At 40.0% G+C, this 18097-nt stretch overlaps 2 protein-coding genes across 7 annotated transcripts in view; both read right to left on the reverse strand.

Annotated features, from left to right (window-relative positions):
* Positions 1 to 4716: 4716 nt before the first annotated feature.
* Positions 4717 to 10817, reverse strand: LOC119499315 (lactosylceramide 1,3-N-acetyl-beta-D-glucosaminyltransferase A-like). 2 transcript variants are annotated; one of them, XM_037788589.1, is made up of 3 exons: positions 10456 to 10817; positions 10298 to 10316; positions 4717 to 6891 (listed from the first exon to the last, which is right to left on the reverse strand). In XM_037788589.1, the coding sequence occupies exon 3, from the start codon at positions 6580 to 6582 to the stop codon at positions 5425 to 5427; it is 1158 nt and encodes a 385-aa protein (XP_037644517.1). In that variant the 5' UTR covers positions 6583 to 6891; positions 10298 to 10316; positions 10456 to 10817; the 3' UTR covers positions 4717 to 5424. The 2 variants fall into 2 exon arrangements, with proteins under 2 accessions (XP_037644517.1, XP_037644516.1); XM_037788588.1 differs by lacking the exon at positions 10298 to 10316.
* Positions 10818 to 15362: 4545 nt separating this feature from the next.
* Positions 15363 to 18097, reverse strand: part of LOC119498416 (F-box-like/WD repeat-containing protein TBL1XR1) — a 29008-nt gene continuing 26273 nt past the window's right edge. For all 5 annotated transcript variants that reach the window (XM_037787292.1, XM_037787293.1, XM_037787296.1 and 2 more), the window contains exon 16: positions 15363 to 18093. In XM_037787292.1, coding sequence (XP_037643220.1) covers positions 18067 to 18093 — 27 coding nt within the window. In that variant the 3' untranslated portion in view covers positions 15363 to 18066. The remainder of the gene's footprint in view (positions 18094 to 18097) is intronic.

Here is an 18097-nt window from a genome sequence, read left to right on the forward strand (position 1 = left end):
TTAGCTATTGTAATATACAAAATAAAGTGAAGTTTGTCCTGAGGGTGGCGCCAGAGTAAAGGCTGAGTTGATTTAAGATGAAATGGTTTATTCTCTGTATAAGGAATTAAATGACCCCAACTTCTACTACTCTGTAGGCCACTCACATTGTCAGGGATTCAGTTAAACATCGTGCAACATTTAATTGAAACCTTGGACTGTCCATCACACTGCTGTGTTATTGGTTTATTATACTGGTTATATAAAGTGATTCTAGTTCTGGACATTTTATTCTGATCATCCCTCCAGATAAACCCAGAAGATTAAATAAAGACTAAATAATCATTGCTAAAGAGCATTAGTTTATTTTCCACAGGTCACTTCAGCAACAGCTTAAATGTGGGATAAATGCCATCAATCATCATCTCACTTTAGCTGTTTCCAGAGAAACCTTAGAAATACTAGCTGTCTAAATTAAAACAAATGCCTCTGCAATGCAATTTATTGGTGGTTTTACAGTCGCAAGTCACAAATACCATTATTATCTTTCTCTATTATTAGAGTTTTTGCAGTATGATTAGTAGGTGAAAAGTCTACAGAAGACTGCTGAAGAAATAAAAACAATATGGAACCAACATGTAGAGTCTTAGTATGGAGTCAGTCTTACCTGAGATATAAATAAAGGTATGGAAGTTGAGTGGCTTTATGCTGCACTTTTTCACCTATATGGTGTGAGTCAATATATGGATCAATTTCATCACTTTTTGCTTTATTTTGCAATATCAAATATTTTTGTTACGACCATTATCATCAAAATTATGAAACAAAAACCTGGTTGTGTTTTGTTTTGTCTTCCTCGGGTATCTGAAAAACTGAATCCCTTTTGAGGATTTGTGCCTGTACTCACTTATCTATAATTGCATCAATACACACAGCCCTATGGAGGTTTTTCGCACAGTAGATGTGGTGATAGTAAATGCTTATTCAACATAAGATCACAAATAAAAACTGAATGACCTTGAATGAACTGAGTGACCTTTATAAGGCAACACATTGAATGAAATGTTGGTGTTTTTCTTCAAGTCTTGACTAATGTCTTAAAATAACCCAAGTTAGGACACAAATTGCAAAACGTAAAAAAAGAGTGTCTAGGATGAACAAATACAAGCCACATATTTGTCAATTGGTCTTGTCTCATGAGTCAGCTGCATTGCTGCAATGGTAACCGTGAGACTGTGAAGTAAGAAGTTGTAAAATTATGAGGTTTTTATGTTCATTTTTAGTACATATTTAATAATCAAAGCAAATAGTTTCATTAAATCTTTAAAAAATGGTATGTGTACAAAATGTCAGGAAATTATACAGCCCATATTATCTTAAATTGAGTCTCTCTATCAGTATTGCAAATAAGAGAAGTGAATGTTCCTACAATATGATGTCCTATATCAGTCTGCCATTTCCTTCTGATATAATAAATAAAAAGTAAACAAAAGGTCTAATAAACATACATAAATAAATAAAATAAAATAAAAATAGATAAATAAAAAAAATAAAAAATATATGAATAAATAGATATATGAATAAATACATAAATACATAAATAAATAAATAAATAAATACATAAATACATAAATAAATACATAAATAAATACATAAATAAATAAATAAATGTGTTATAGGATTTTTTTCAGACAGATATGTTTGGAGCCCATATGGTTTTTGGAATAAATGGTTTTATTTGTAAGTAACAGAAAAAATCTGATTGTTGCAAAGAATATCTATTCTTCGAGCCATGAAAATTAATACTATATAATTAATAATAAAAGGCCTACCTAATAATACAGCTGTATGTTTGGGCCGCCTATATCAACCTTCAATGAATAGTTTGACATATTTTTATTGGTTTTATTGCCGAAAGTTAGATAAGGAGACTGATATCACTCTCATATCTGAATGAAAAAGCCAGCAGCTGCTTAGCTTAGCATAAAGACTTGACATTTTTTTGTTGCTGTCAGACAGAGCTATGCTGTTTCCAGGCTTTATGCTAAGTTAACCATCTGCTTGCTGTAGCGCCTCATATTTAGCGTACAGAGAGTGGTATCAATCTTCTCAAGCAAGAAAACGATTAAGTGTATAATAATGTCAAACTATTCCTTTTTTAGGTCACTGGAATTGACCTCATTTAAACCTCGCTAGATAAATTGTGTAAACATCATATTTTGAGATAGGCTATCTCTCTAAAGTCTTTTTTAATAAGCTATAGTTATAGCTGGCCCATGGGGCTCAACAGGCGCATTGACCAGTACCGTCTGCAATTATATTTAGCATGTCAACTTTGTCAACACAATTATTTTGCAAAGCCACCCCTTGATGAGCTTCATTGTTCTGATGACTAAAATCAGCGGCTGTTTCCTCATGGGCCTCATCACTTCCAGTCCATCTAAAAATAACAACTAGTTTATATCTCTAAGGAGAATTATACTCACATATTGTATATGAAATTAACAGATTTACTAATTTAAATTAATATAATTGCATATTTAATCATCTTTATGTCTATATCTTAATACCAACAAGCGGTTCAGTAAACAGATGTAGGCAGCTGGTTGTGTTTTTAGGCCTGTCTAAATCCTTTGTGTGAATTATTCTTCTCTATGCGTTGCCTTGGAAACAGAGCAGCTGTTTGGAGAACAGCTAATCCGGGCAACATCACATTTCAGGATGAGGTGGCATAAATAAACATATCGACAATTCACAGCAAGTCGAAGTGAAGTGAGGGACACTGAGACGCTCACTTTAGTGATATTACAAAGAAAAATGGAAATTCACTGAGATTAGATTTGGTAAAAAAAAATGTAATATTCTCAGAAAGGAAACCTGGCTGTTGCTGCGGCAGAAATTTGATATACAATACTGTAAGGAATGAACAAAAAACAATTTGGTGATGTGTGAGTGGCCTATATAACCGTCTGAAATGCTAATTCGGGTTCAGTATTTTGCCCCGGCCTGATTTAATCAGTCACACAACGGAAAAGTGACCACCAGTTTTGTATTTCTGTTGCGGTTTATGACATTTATCTGGTGTCCGTTGAGCACTGACACTGGACCAGCCTCAGTTATTATTGTTAGCAGTGTGCCAGATGCCTCCGTGGATCAGACACCCGGAGGACGCTGCTGGCCCATGCCGGGGGTATTCTTGGCTCTACGTATCACATGTCAGATGGAAAAAAAAAAAAAATCTAAATCATAGTGAGCAGTATTCCAGCACACACAACTCTGGCAAAGTCCATTCCTTCACTTGAAAAGATGTGTTTGTGTAGTAAATGGAGTATTTCCTTGTTCTCTAATGAGGCTTGTGTAGCACCTCTAACCGCCCTGCTGCTCATCAAACTGTTGCCATGGAGAGGAAGGGCAAACACATTGATTGGTGCGGTATTTGCCATCTTACATACATGGTTTCAGAGCGTCGCTTCATACTGTAGTCACACTGGATTGTGATTCAGTGTTCCCGTCTAAACCAAATGTGGTCAAAGTGTAAAAACTTAAGTTATGACTGTGAACATGTCTGTGGGTCAGAGGTCAGTTCTGTTAACAGTTGTACAGTTCTCAGTGGACACTCAGCACACGTCATCTTTATGACAAATTAAAAAAAAATACATTTAAAAATAGGCTACAGTGTGGAGGATTTGGCGGCATCTGGTGGTGTGGTTGCAGATTGCAACCGACTGAGTACCCCTCCGCTCACTCCTCCCTTTCCAAGGGAAAGTTACACTGCCCATGTGTTATACCCTGTGGTCTTAATGCAAAGGCTGATTGGAATCCTTAAAAAAATTCCTGAATCCGGATCATGATCCGGATCACCACCAAAACCTAATGGATTGTTCATCGTGCTACACCCCACCCCTCCAAAAAATGTCATTCAAATGCATCACGAACTTTTGGAGTAATCCTGCTAACAGACAGACAGAAAACAAACAAACAAACCAATGCCGGTGAAAACATAACCTCCTTCAAGGCCCTTGGCCTAATTATGTCTGTGTGTGATTCTGTACTGTGTTTTCACCAGGAGATTTGCTGCAAAATCAAACTTACTGGAAATAAAAGCTGTTCCATTTAGTAACTTGTTTTATAAATTGTTGAATAAATATCCAGATTAAAGGAATAGTTTGACATTTTTAGAAATACACTAATTCGCTTTTGACTAAATGCACAGTCTATAAAACCACAACCTGTTGTTTTTACACTTGTTTTTTTGGTACAGATTTAACAAATGACGTATAACGTGTTAAAACGAGAGCTTTGGAGGTGCTTGTAGATGGATTTAGTTACATTTGGACAGAGCCAGGCTAGCTGTTTCCCCGTTTCCAGTCTTTGTGCTAAGCTAAGTTAACCAGCTGGCAGTACAGACATTTGAGTAGTAAAAGTAAGTGTAAAAACAACAAGTTGTAGTTTTACGAAGTGTTATGTGACTATTTCTTGGCCAGACACAGTCACTTCTTGAAGTCTTGTTGTCGCTGTGTGATTCGAATGTTTAGAGAATTTAATTTATAGGATAAAAAATTTGGGTCACATAACTAGTGTTTTTTTTACCAAAGAAGTGGAATTGTGGTTGTGATGTTCTGAAATGAATTGTTGCCCTTGATGTTATGGAACTATTTGAAGCGTTGTGTGGTCAATCATTTCCTGGCCAACCAACTGACATTACTGTCGCTACCACTAAAAGAAATAATAAAACACTTTGACTTTCACTTGCGAGATTTTATTTCATAAAAAAAAAGTTTTTCACAAACTTAATTACAATAAGAAATCTTATAACAAGAAAATATTAAATTTAGAGCCCACACTTTGTTGCTCATCAGTACATCATCATTATTTTCAGCACAGGAACTGTTTGTAAAGTCTTCTCAGTTGCACGTCTACTCTACTTCACTGTGAGGAATTTTGCACTTCATGACACAGAGACATTTTTAGATTTGACACATCACTGACTGACTGTATATTTTTAACACCTAGATGTGTTACTTCTGCATTTTACTTATAAGGTAATAAAATAGGTAAATGCCAGTGAGACAGATGGCCTTGTGTTAAGAAAAGTTGTTTATTGGGTAGTATGCGTCACAGCAGTGGAAATAAAGTCCAAGACAAGGAGGAAATACTCTTTTAATCAACTGGTTGAGATTGAAAATAAATTAATTAATCAATTAAAATCCCATTTTTGAGCAAAGCGGCTTTCAGTTGGGACGACATGTAAACAGCATCTTCAAACAAACATGAATCTGGTCTCTTTGCCTCTGGAAACACAGAACACATGCTCCAGTGTTTTGACATGGGTGTCCGACTGAAAGGACTGAGGTAATATTCGCAGCGATGATCCTCCTTTCTATATGACCTTTGACACACTCCCCCTCTCTCTGTCACACACACACACACAAACCTGACGTTATACTACAAATAGGCTGCTTTGCAAGGGTAGGTGTTAAAATAGTACGGTTTACAAAGCAGAGCCATTTTCACGGCTGTGCAGTACAGCCTCCCTGTGAGTCCAGAGGTCTTCTGCTTCACCTGCGGGTCGGTCGCCGTCTTCCACAAGTCGTAGATATCCTCCACGTGACCATGTGAGGTCATCATCTGGTTATAGATGCACAGGTGGTAGGGCGCTTTGCCCTCCCCTGAGAAATAGACGTGCTCCTGCGGTGACACGCCGACGGAGTTGGCGCAGATGCCCATGAACACGTCGTCTATGTAAATAGAGGCGTTCAGGGTCAGTGTGGCTTGGTAGATTTTGCCCGCCACGTCCCTGGAGACGACGTACCCAGCCCCGGCTGTGTAGTCGGGGTACGACAACCACGGATACATCTCAAAGGACACATAGTACTTGCTGTCTTTGCTGCGGATTGGCGGCGCCCCCCTGTGCACGCGACCGACCCAAAAGTCTGTGACACCTCTGCTGCTCACGTCCTGCAGGTAGGTCACCAGGTTGGGCATGTGGACGAAGATGTCGTCGTCGGCGGTCATAAGGAAGCGGGCGTGTGCGCAGCGGCTGTGCATCCAGTGGAACTGCAGGATCAGCTTCAGGGTCAGGTTGTGGAAGGAGTCTAGAAAGTTTTGTTGGATCAAATCGCCGTGGAGACGGTCCTCGTTGACGAGCTGCTCCTGAACCCTGCTCCTCTTGCTCCATGAGGGCTCGTCTTTCTTGGCCTGAGGCGCTCCTAAGGCGAACACCACCTTGACTGTCACTCCCAGGGTGTTCTGGATGTAGGTCTCATTACCCCAGGTGGATCTGATGGCGTTCCGCCTCTCAATGTTCTCCGGGGACGTTTTGACAAAGAGGAGGAGGAGGACGTCCTTGTCGGCGCACTTGTCCGGGTGGTTCAGCAGGTAGCGGAAGTCGCTGAAGCTCCTGGCCTGCTCCCGTGGGATGGTGAGGCTCCTGTTAATGTAAGTGAAGCGGTTGACCAGGTAGCGGAAGGAGTAGGACTTGAAGTGGCTGACGACGCTGTCGTCCAGCTGCTCCCAGCAAACCATCATCACTGACAGCACCAGGCAGGTGGTCATCAGCTGCACACACTGGCACTTTCGTATCCGGCGGAAATTCATGAACATCCTGGAGTCTTGTCACCCGGTGGCGGTGGTCCCTGTCTGGTTGGTGACGGCAGCAAAGCAGCTGGTTGTGCTTGTGAATGAGGAGGCGAGACGGTTGAGGTTGTGGAAGTCGAGAGCGTTGTTCCAGTGCCTCAGAGCAGCACTTGGTGGCTCTTCCATCCTAGGCTTTCCACATTAAGCAGGAGGCATAGGCGGCGGCGGCGGCGGGAGTCCATGGGGTGTGCTGGGAAACGCCCTCCATTGCAGCAGAATCACTCACACAGTCGCCCAACAGCTGGACATTCATCTTTCACCCATGAAGCCGTCGTCCTAAAGCACCGAGAAGAGAGAGAGCACGTTGAAACACACTTGTGCTGCTTGGCATTTTGAAAATGAGGAAGTGAAGTGAAAAATTACGTGTTTAATTACTACCTGCTTGACCAATAGCTTCCCTATTTAGAAACAATGTCATGTTGGGTAAAAATTTGCAAGCTTGTATTTTTATGACATGCTGTCTCATGTGCAGCAATCTGTAATGGCCATAAATAGATTATATGTCATCAACTTAAGCTATTAATCACCTCAGTACGTCAATGAATATAGAGAGGAAGACAGTAAGAGACGACTTTAATTTATATCGTTCACACAGTGTTTCAGAAGTAGCACGACTGAAACTAAACCGGGACTTCTTTGTGGTTGTTACATTCTGAACTCGGATACACCCACTTGTGTTCAGTGTTTTCTGTGCAAGAGTAGTAACGTTAGCTGAAAAAAATCAAAAGTTAGCGGGTGGGGTGGGGGGTGAAAGGGACGGGTCGACTGAATGCAAAAGCCAACGCAGCAAATGTGGCAATGCAAGCCCGTCCATAATGGAGGGGTTTAAGGTGCAGACCCACTGAAACCGCTGAGAGCCATGGAAAGCTGGTCGGACACAATGGACAGCGTCAGAGTAGCTCGGCAGCACAATGCGGGACGAGAATAGCCTGCTTCCGGCCGCGGCTGGGCTAAAAGCGAGGGGGGATCATGATGGGCCCGGGGCCTGGGACTCCCACCGCACCCCGAGAGCTTTTTAAACATCACTGGATGGCCTGCGCCTAATGGGGTCACTGGCTCAGAATGGCTCTCCTTTCTCTCCGCCTGATAATGAGAAACTCTGCCTCACCTCTGTTACATCCAATTATTGTTATATAGCACTCTCTTTCAGGCTGGGCCATATGCCTTACTTTACAGCGTCCATGTCATAAGGGCATATATAAATGCTTACTCTTGTCAGTGATTAGATAGAAAGTGAAGGCTTTTTACTGGCCAATATAGAGATAAGCATATTTACTCGCTGGACTACGACCCACACATGTAACATATGAATATGGGCGTATAAGGGAGTATTTATGGGCATGTAATGGGGACAGACGACTGGTCATGTCTTATCCTTAAAGGGATGGTTCACCCAAATATTCTCACTTTCCTCTTGTGTTATTTAACCATAGTTTAGGGTTCTTATGTGTAGGTTTTCATATATATCGGCCTCTGAGGTCCCTCATGCACAATGCTACAATTAAAATTATTAAAAAACATTCAATAGAAACATAATTTTTTAAGAGACAATGTCCCGGTTACTCTGGATAATTCACAGAACACGTTGTAAACCATTTTCTGAGGGACTATTTCTTCAGTAGAAAGAAGTTACAATGAAAATTGTCTACAGTTAGTAGCAAAAAAAACAAGTTGCTCTTGAGTTTGTTAATGTTTTAAACGCCACAAGTTCATTCACCTTCTTTGTGTCGAGGACATGGGAGAGATCCACCTTACAAAAAATAAGTTTATTCAAGTGTACTATTAGTATACTTCTTTTAAACTTAAAATAAGAGAGTATGCTTTTAGATTACTTTTTATGTACTTATCAGAGAGATACTTAACAAAATTATTATCCCTAGCTTTTACCGACAAGTATACAAAAAAGTCTAAGTGTACTTGGCAAGTATACAGAAAAGTCCAAGTAAATTGGCTTATACTGAGTACATTTGGCTAAGTACTATAAGTTCACTTAAAGAAAACTAACAAGTATACTTGCAGTAAAAACTATTAAACTAATCATTTACTTAGAGTATATTTTAAAGTGTACTTTCGTAAACTAAAAAGTGGATTACAAGTACATAACTAGTAAACTAACAGTATACCTATAAGTTCACTTGTAGTATAGTTCATATTATAGTTGCAGTAAAAAATACAACTTGGATTTAAACTAGTTGTGTACTCAATGTTTTCTACTCTTACACTTAAAGTATACTTTTATAAATTAAAAAGTGGGCCATTTAGTCCCAAGAAGTATTGAAGTAGTGCACTAACAAGTATACTACTAGTACATTGATATTAGTATACTTATTACATAAAGTATACATGGGAATATTTTTTAACTATACTTAAGTTCATAAAATAAACTTGAAGTATACTTCTTTTTTGTAAGGACCTAGAGACACACTAAAACTATCTGTGTGGCTAAATACCACTTAAAAAATGTGGATGAACTGGCCCTTTAAGGACGAGGTATGTCCAGATCCCTAGGCCCATAACATGCCTTTTTTTGCATGCAGCCTTTATGTGATTTGCATGAAAATGTGCTGTGTCATGCACATGGTCTGGTCGTAAGACATGCTGCTGTAACTTCCTGAAAAACAACATATAAATACATATAATATCAGTCTATGTGTGAGAGCGGACTATCTTGTCTAATAAAACACAGTAACACTTCATTTTACAGGTCCACAAATGTCATGGTGATTAGATGATAATTAGCAAGTTACCTATTTGAAATTTTTGGGGAATTACTGCCAAATTACCCCAATAATTACCCTCAAAAATTACTTTATTACAAACATTATTTAATCATTTTATTCCACTATTTCTCAATAGCTGGTAATTTATTTAATACATTTCCAGGAAAAGAATACAAAGTTAATTGATATGCTTTATTTTCATGTCTGCTGATAAATAGATAATAATTAGCAAATAACTTCTTTGAAATTTCTTAAAAAAACTCCCTGAATCATTACATCAGCTACCAGGTTACATTTGTGTAGACAATAAGTCACACAACGGTGAGATCTGTTCCTGATCAGAAGTAGAAAAAGTTAGTTTTGGTTTCCCACCTCCGATGAAGAGCAGCGCACATCCGCTTCTCAAGCCTAAGGGACCTATCTTGACGATTATATGCTATTTCAGCATATAATTATTAAATTATGTTTATAATAAAGTAATTTCTCGATACATTTTGAGGTAAATATTGGGGTCATTTGGCAGTAGTTCCAAAGAAATTTAAAATAGGTTACTTCCTCATTATCACCTAATTACCATGAAATGTGCGGAACTGTAAAATGAAGTGTTACCAAAAGTCACAATAGATAGTAAACAGAATTGTCTGATAAGGACGCCCTAAAGGGACAGGCCTCATGTGACAGGTGCAGAGTGTCATCAGCCAACAATGTGACTGTGCCTAATTAGTGTGGCCTTTTTCCAGCATGTGATGTTATGTTCTAGTCTGTACTACTCTGAAGTTTTTTCCCTATTTTTAATGTTTCTTTACAGTTGTCCTTAGATTACTGCAATGGCTACAAGTAGTTTCTTAGGATGGATTGTGTTTAGATTATTGACAGGGTGTTGTCACTTTCACGTCCTGTTTAAGGGCTTCTCTGCTGTCACTCACTATCCGAGCGCTGTAAATACAAGTGTTGATCCTCACCTCTCTGTCTCAGCTGCATCTAAAAACAAGCGGCGTGTAAGTGAACCAGCCCACTAGCATATTTCCAAAGTCACCATTTGTATAAATAGATTTGAAACACACATACAGAGGGAGGGAGGGAGGGAAAATCACACAAACTGATCACACTCAACACTCACCGGCAAAAAAGAGAATATGTGTGTGAATCCAAGCAACAGTTTCCTTTCCTCACTTGAGTCCTCTTCTCTGCTGCACAGATCCTCCTCTCTGCTTGAAGTTTACTTTTCCTTAAGCTGACAGGAGGTTAAAACATTCCTCAGAATCAGCCACCAATCCTTCATCAAACAGTCACACCCTCTTGTGTGAGAATCATCTGTGAGTTGAGTGTTTATAACTGATCCTTCTTCTGCCCTCAGTGTGTAGACTGTAAGTTACTTGTTAATGTGTCGGTTGCCTTGGTTCTTCTCTATCTCCTCCCACCCTCCCTCTCCTCTGTCAGCGTGGGGCTGGTCTGCAGTCTGTGTGGGAGGTTGTAGAGAGAGAGGAAGGGGGGGGATGATGATGAGAGGAAGGCCTGCCCTGTGTGCCACATCCTTGCGCTCTGCCTGGGTGACATCAAAAAAGGCAGGATGACAGATCTAACTCAACTTCTGCAGTTTCAAAAGAAGTTTTTTTTTTTTTTTTTATCATTCAGAAGTTATTTTTATAAAACGGTCACTATATCCTGACAGTAGTGCATGAGACATGTAATCTGCAAAAAAGCATGTGCCTCTGTGTCCTCCGGTGCTCCTAATGGCATCTGCAAGATTTCACAGACCGGAGGAAAACAACCAATCAGAGCCGAGCTGGAGTTTTGCCGTCTCTGAGCAGCTGTCAATCACTCGCAAACTCCGATCAAACTAGGTAGCGCATATCAAATATGAATCAATATTCTGTTACTGTAATGCCTATTTCTCACCTCAAATGTTTTCAGAAACATCTTGTAGTGTACTGTTTAGCTGTAAAATTAGAAAGTTTGTGACCCGGCAGCCATGTTAAGATCAGTTGAGGAAATAACAAGAACCACCCATCAGCAAACTTTCCTGAGATATCGCGTTCACGAGAAAGGGTCGGACGGATGGACAACCCAAAAACATAATAATTAGGGCGGTCCTGAATACCAATTTTTGGGTTTCGAAGCCTCGAGGTGCAGCAGGCTGACATGTTCTTCTGTCTGACTCCATCTCTGAAACAGCGCCTCTACACACGACAAACAGCGATATCCGTCTGAGAATAACTAATAATAATTCATGCTGAATATGAATAATGAATTACGTTGTGGGATTATTCCTTATTTCATGGGCTATTTTGGGATTTATACATTATTATTACATACTTATTAAAAAAAAATTAAAAAATGAAGCATTCGAATACTGATTTGGAGGTCGATTACCATGGCAACGGTCGAAGCTTCGAAGAATTGAGGCATTCGGGTCGTCCCTAATAATGAGTAATTAAAAGTGTCTTCCTGCTCGTTGCAACATGTTTTTTTTCCTGTTGAAGTCAAAGTCTTTCAAACCTTTATACCAAAAAAAGGAAGTCCTGCACCTGGCTTTTCTGTTTGAAACAGATATTTGAATACTTTAACACCTTTGTGAGGAAGCAAATATTCAAAGCATCCTGCCATTTCCCTACTTTGAGTTTCCTTGTTTGTGACGGAACACGTGAAGCTGTCAGAGAACTGAAATACACTTTATTCTAGAAAATACTTTCCAAACACATCTCTTTACTGTTGTGTGACGCAAAAAACAATCTGAAGAAATGCGTCAGATCGCTGTACAGTTCATACTAAACAACTTGCTGTCTCATAAGGGGGGAGGCCTGAGTGTTTGTGGTTTTCACACCATCTTCCTCCAGGTAGAACAACAACTTTGCTGAGTGTTGCAAATGCAACACCTGCATTAAGTTCCTGTTGTTGAAGGTGAGCCCTCCTCCCCCAGGTTTCTATTCAACTCCTGTCTCCCGCTCTCATCGGCTGTAGCTCGTGGCCGGAGACCCCGACAGGTCCAGATATTTAGCATGCTAGATATCTGGAATGTGTCTGCGAGGCATCGCTCGTGTCGGCGAGGCTCTCGGCTGGCGTCTTTGAACAGTTCCCACATGGCGTTCGAATGCAGATGTGCGAGCGGCGAGCCAACGGCGATTTGCCTCTGATCTGGGGCTTTTGTCAGAGAGCTCCAAAAACTGTCACGGAGCGGAAAATCAGTGTTAAAGTTGTGTCTTGTGAACTACAGTAGGCACAAGGTGGCCTACCTTGATCTAGAAGAATCTCAACAAATACCAGATGAATTGCCATGACAGTCTGTACTGGCATTCATGGTCCCCAGAGGATGAATCCTAATGACTGACTGACTTTTAATCCAGCACCACCATGAGATTCACATTTAGGATTTTTTTTGTTAAGTCTCAAACACTATTTAATTGATTTCCATGAAATTTGACTTGATGAATTTTTAAAATCAGATATTCATTGTGTCCAGAGGATGGATCTTTTTCTTCTAGCACCACCAGCAGGTTAACGTTTTCACTTATCCAGTAAAATACCTCAACATATACCAGATGAATTCACTCAAAATGTGACCATAATGTTACAAAGTCAACCCTAATGTGGTTATAGATTAGATACTGAAGTAGCTTAGTGTGTGAACATGTGTCACGGTGGTTCATCTCCACTTACTTCCCATTCGGTGCAAACAGAGACGAACAAGCAGCCTCCAAACAGTCAAACATCACTCAACGCAGCTGCCCAGAATTTCACCTGAGAGTTTAGCGACCGACTCGTACAGTAGATGAATATCTAAAAATACGCTGAGTGACCTGATTAGAAGAAATGCTTGTCAGGAGGTCACAGATGTATGAGACTACAGTACAAGACAGTCAGGGCCTGCTGAGCACATGACTAATGCATCATGGGATTTTTCAAGGCAAGTGTAAACGAAGAAGTATTTTAAGCTTCTGTGCACAATTTCTCACACAAACAGAAACACAACTCATGCTTGCAGAACTCGCTTTCAGTTGATTATTACTGTTTTTTTGGATTTATTTATTGTCTGTAATGTAGCTTCTATTGGTGTATTGTGTTTTTATGTGAACATGTTTTAATGTGATCTGTCTGGATGATATGTTGTTTTAATGTACTCTTAATAGCAGTTTTTGCACATGCGAACCAAAGACATTTTTGCTTTTTGTACACGAAAAAGCAGACAAAGTATTTTCTATTCTATTCTATCCTGTCAGTACAATATTAACATGATGTACGTTAGTTGCTGTTATGATTCCCCCTCTCCATACTGGCCGTGAAATGATCCCTTCCTAGTGCAACTCCAATTTACAGTATTGAGATAGTGAGTCAAATCAACTGGGTATTTTCCAAAGTTACAGCCTATTTTAGAATGAAACTACTTCTTTGTGTTCCCACAGACTGTGCTTCCTTGCTGAGCCACGACAGAGTGATAGTAAAAACAAAAGGGGAACTTTAAAAGACTAACTGATACCTAAATGATTTGGCTATCTCACTGACTGCTGAAGCCTCATATCAGCTTCATACGGTAGCAGTCTTGTTAGGAAGAGTTCACGGCCAGTCTGGACATTAGGAATGATTACAGCAACTGACTATTTTTAGTTGTTTGAATCCTTTGTTAAGTCTCGTATATTTTGTAGAAAATACTAAAAGGCAAACATCATAGGCGCAGTTTAAGCTTTAAGGTTGGGGATTCACAAAAAAAAAAGAATCTAGAGGGAATGTAATGTGTACAACGCAGTGAGGTCTAATGTACTGAGATGTGTGTAGCCGACATACAATTTATTACACCCTCCAAACGGAATGCAAAGCGAGCAAACACCAGTGAGAAAATCAGTTTTTATTGGAATGAACTAACTGTCTGCGAGCGACTATGAGCTGCGCAGCACACCGTTTTGAGCTGAACTTTTGTCAGACGCCCTGTTTCTATTTATTCCTTATTCCAACGGACGAAGAACGGCTGATTCGTGAAGTTCAAATGAGGAGTTATCTGATATAATACCTCCTCATTTCACTACAAACACCTAAATAAGGTGACAGCTGGCTGGAGGGAGATCGCCTGAAAGTTTACTGAGGCTACTGTTTGCTGTGTTGTATGTCATTTTCAGTAAATATCGCAGTATAAAACCTGTGTTTTCTGTTTAAAAAACACAAACGTCGGAAGAGAGCAAGTACTACAACTCACCCATCTTTTAAGCGGTTACGTTTCTAGTCGGTTCTGCAGCGAACAGCTGATAGGTACGTGGTTTGTGTACATGGCGTAACAGACATATTTAACGTGTATGGACAGAGAGTGTCCGACGTTATTAGGCTATAAGTAAATCAAAATACCACATATCTATCTTCTTATCTTGTTGGTTCCTTATTCTGTCAATAAGAAGACAACACAAAGGTCGATATTAATCATCAATTGCAATAAATTATTAGTTCTACGCTATTATAAAAAATATAGATGCATTTCTAGGGGATTCAGTGAGGCCCCCTGAACCAACACAAACTGCGCCTCAGGCGAACGTATGAATAAACTTGAACTCAGAAATGTAGAACAGGACTGTGCAAACTCAGCTGGTCAGTGTTTTTAACTCTGTGCACTGGCCTCTCATTTTGTCCCGATAGATATACTTCTTGAAAACCATAGTACCAGCGTACGTGCTTTTTATTTCAAGTATACCCACACAGACTATCAGAAAATATGTAGATATACACAGCAGTAATGGCAAAGGTTAAGTGAGGAAGCTGGTGAAAATGTGAAGAAAAGACGAGTAGAAGACGAACTCCCGTCTAACATCTGTTTTAAGTGCTTTATAATCTAAATGACATTCAAAAAGGCTGCTTCTGGAAAAGCACCTTTATTCAAATGAACTTTTTGGTCTAACAGTAGAGGTGGTTGTTTTGAATTTAATTTGAATTTTGGTTTGTTGTTGAGCTACTATCACACAAGCCTATACTTCCCCCACATGTATTCAAGAACTCCTCCAATAAAGAAACGGTGTTAGTGCGGCGGCGAGAAAAGTAAAAGCAAACACGTTATTATTATCAAAATAGATTTTATTCTAGACCTTGAAATCTGAGTGATATTACAACAGTCAGACCAGGAGGCTGCGGACTGCAACCATGTGAGTGAGAGAGAAAGAGAGTACAACATAGGTGAGGGCAAAGACAACACAACAAAAAGAAATCTGCAAATTGGTATTTACATGTTCTGTGTTATAATACAACGACAATTAAATCCAGATTTTACATATTTTTTTTTGTTCATTTTTGTGTACGTAGCTACAAATAAATCAGAATTACAAAAGTTTTGAGAAGTACAAAACCTTTCGAGGGCTCTCCGACATAGCAAAGATAGAATTAACGTTAGTACTTTCGGTAGGAACACAAGATAGCAAACACACTCGAATGCAGTGTAAAAAGCTTCATCATCTAAAAACAAAACGTTATAAAATACCATTCCACTGTCATAGACATCATTTGAAATAGTGTCTTTGTGGTACAGTCCAACCACTGCTGACTGCGTTAAAGCAAACTTCAAAATAGTCTTTAGCTTCAGTACAAAATGTTTTAAAACAAGTAACATTCTGAGCAAAACCTCTGAAATGTCCAACGACGTGTGCGTGTGTGTATCAAGCCGTTAGCTGTTAGTTATGGCTGCGAGATGAGACCTGGAATGCCATGAAGTTGGCTTGGTTTGACTTTGACGTGCCCCGAGGAGGCAGACAGGACACTATTCACCCTTATTTTACCCACTGCACACTTTCTGCACCAATTCTGATTCATTTTTAAGAGCATTTTAATTAGATGTGTCTACGATGGCTTAAATAAACACACCTCCCTGTTTCTCCATTTTTAGTCTAAAGTGCAGGAAAAAAAACACCCTTCGAAGGGCTGCTCTTTTTTTTAAATTTCTCTATGACTGTTTAATGGTATTTTATAAAAAACCATTCCTCATGGTCACGACCCCTCGGTGATGCACAACGACATCACGTACTGTATTTCAAGCGTCTTCAAAAAGTAACTTTAAAATCCACCCTTAGCGTACGAGTGGCATACAAAAAGAGTCCCCTGTGATAGCACAGATATATATTTTTTATATATATATATATATATGTATATATATATATATATATTATATGCAGATACCATGTTACATCAAGTCATATGTCTGCTTTTTAACAACAAGCACAGACTTGCCTCAAGACGACCGAACTCTGAACACTACAAACAGAAGCGCCGTCTATCCGTGCATAGGCCTGAACGCAGCCCGTCTCCAGAGTGTGTGTGTGTGTGTGTGTGTGTGTGTGTGTGTGTGTAAATGCTGGGCAATGACAAACTAAAGCAGGGACTGTAGTGTGTACTTGCTGGACATGAACGTTGCACATGTTAAAGAGTGAAAGTCAGGATGTTTTTAAGCTCAACATGACAAACTGTGATATGAACTTGAGCCAGGTAAGTGATACTCCAGATGATGTCCTGATGATTAATGACCAAGCAGGGGGACACAATTAGTCTGATTATCATTCAGCATTAGTTAGCGACGAGCCATTAATTGAGGAAACAACAACAATTACGACTATTAATTGTTCACGTCGGATTGATGCGAGCGGTTATGGGCCTGTGTTCCCGTATCTCTTTCTCTCTCTCTCCCCACAGATCGCAGAAGCTGCACCGGCGCCAGAAAACAAGCTACTCCTGTGCCACGTTACCTCACCACTGACACAAAAGTGCAGCCGGCGTCTGCTCGTAAGCTCGAGACAGATCCGGGATGAGCTCAGTGTCGGAAACCTGAGGCCGACTGCACATCAGCGTTGATGTCTTTTCTGCCCAGCGCACTGTTAGAACATGAGATCGACGCGGTGTTTAACAGCTACAAGGATGACCTTTCAGCCTAGAGGCTTTGAATTCTTTAGAGCTCTGTATTAACCTGATGAATCGTGAGAACACCTGAAAACCATTTCTGAGGATAAAAGTTGCAAAAACAAAGGACAGCTCAGCCTTTGATTAACTGCTTTATACTTTGTTAAAAAATGGCAAAAATGGAACAAACCTATTGGATAAAAATAGTCGACAAAATTATAAACCATTTTCATCTACTAAGCTATACATCTGCATTTTTGAACCTTAAAGACTGCCGAGAAGTGGATGAATGGATCTCCCAATGAACATCTTCGAACACCCATTGTAAAAGACAAGTAACTCTCAACCCCCCCCCCACCCCTCTTCTCTCCCACCCCACATGGAATATAAAACCCACAGATATCAGTAAAATCCAAATTCAAAACAACAATTGTCCACAGGACACCAAATGCTGACATATGCAATATGCACACACCAACAGAGAACAAAAAATCTTTAGAATTGTGGTACAAAGGATAAAAAGAGGAAAGCGAGAGGAGTCCTGGTGTTTTGGTTTGCGTGTGATGGGTCCGACGAGTTTGTACTGTGTGATGACAGAGAACTGTTTTTTCCCGCAGGTCTGTGAGAGCAGCACAGGTGTCCATACAGACCTGATGGATGCCTGACGCATGTGCAGAAGAACTGCATGTGGCGAAGGTGTGGTCCTTGTGTGTACATATGACAGGGGGGGAGGGAGGGAGGGGAGCGCTCCATTTGGCTGTAATGTCGGGCCATGGCATCTGATGGGACTACAGCAGTGTGGCGGACAGGCAGGGACAGTCAGTCATTTTGGCTATGTACACATTCGTAGTCGGTCCATGGCTCCCCCTGACGAGTGTCATTTCCTCAGGTCTAATACGCAAACCTGG

This window comes from Sebastes umbrosus, chromosome 12, assembly GCF_015220745.1.
Source record: "Sebastes umbrosus isolate fSebUmb1 chromosome 12, fSebUmb1.pri, whole genome shotgun sequence".
NCBI lineage: Eukaryota > Metazoa > Chordata > Actinopteri > Perciformes > Sebastidae > Sebastes > Sebastes umbrosus.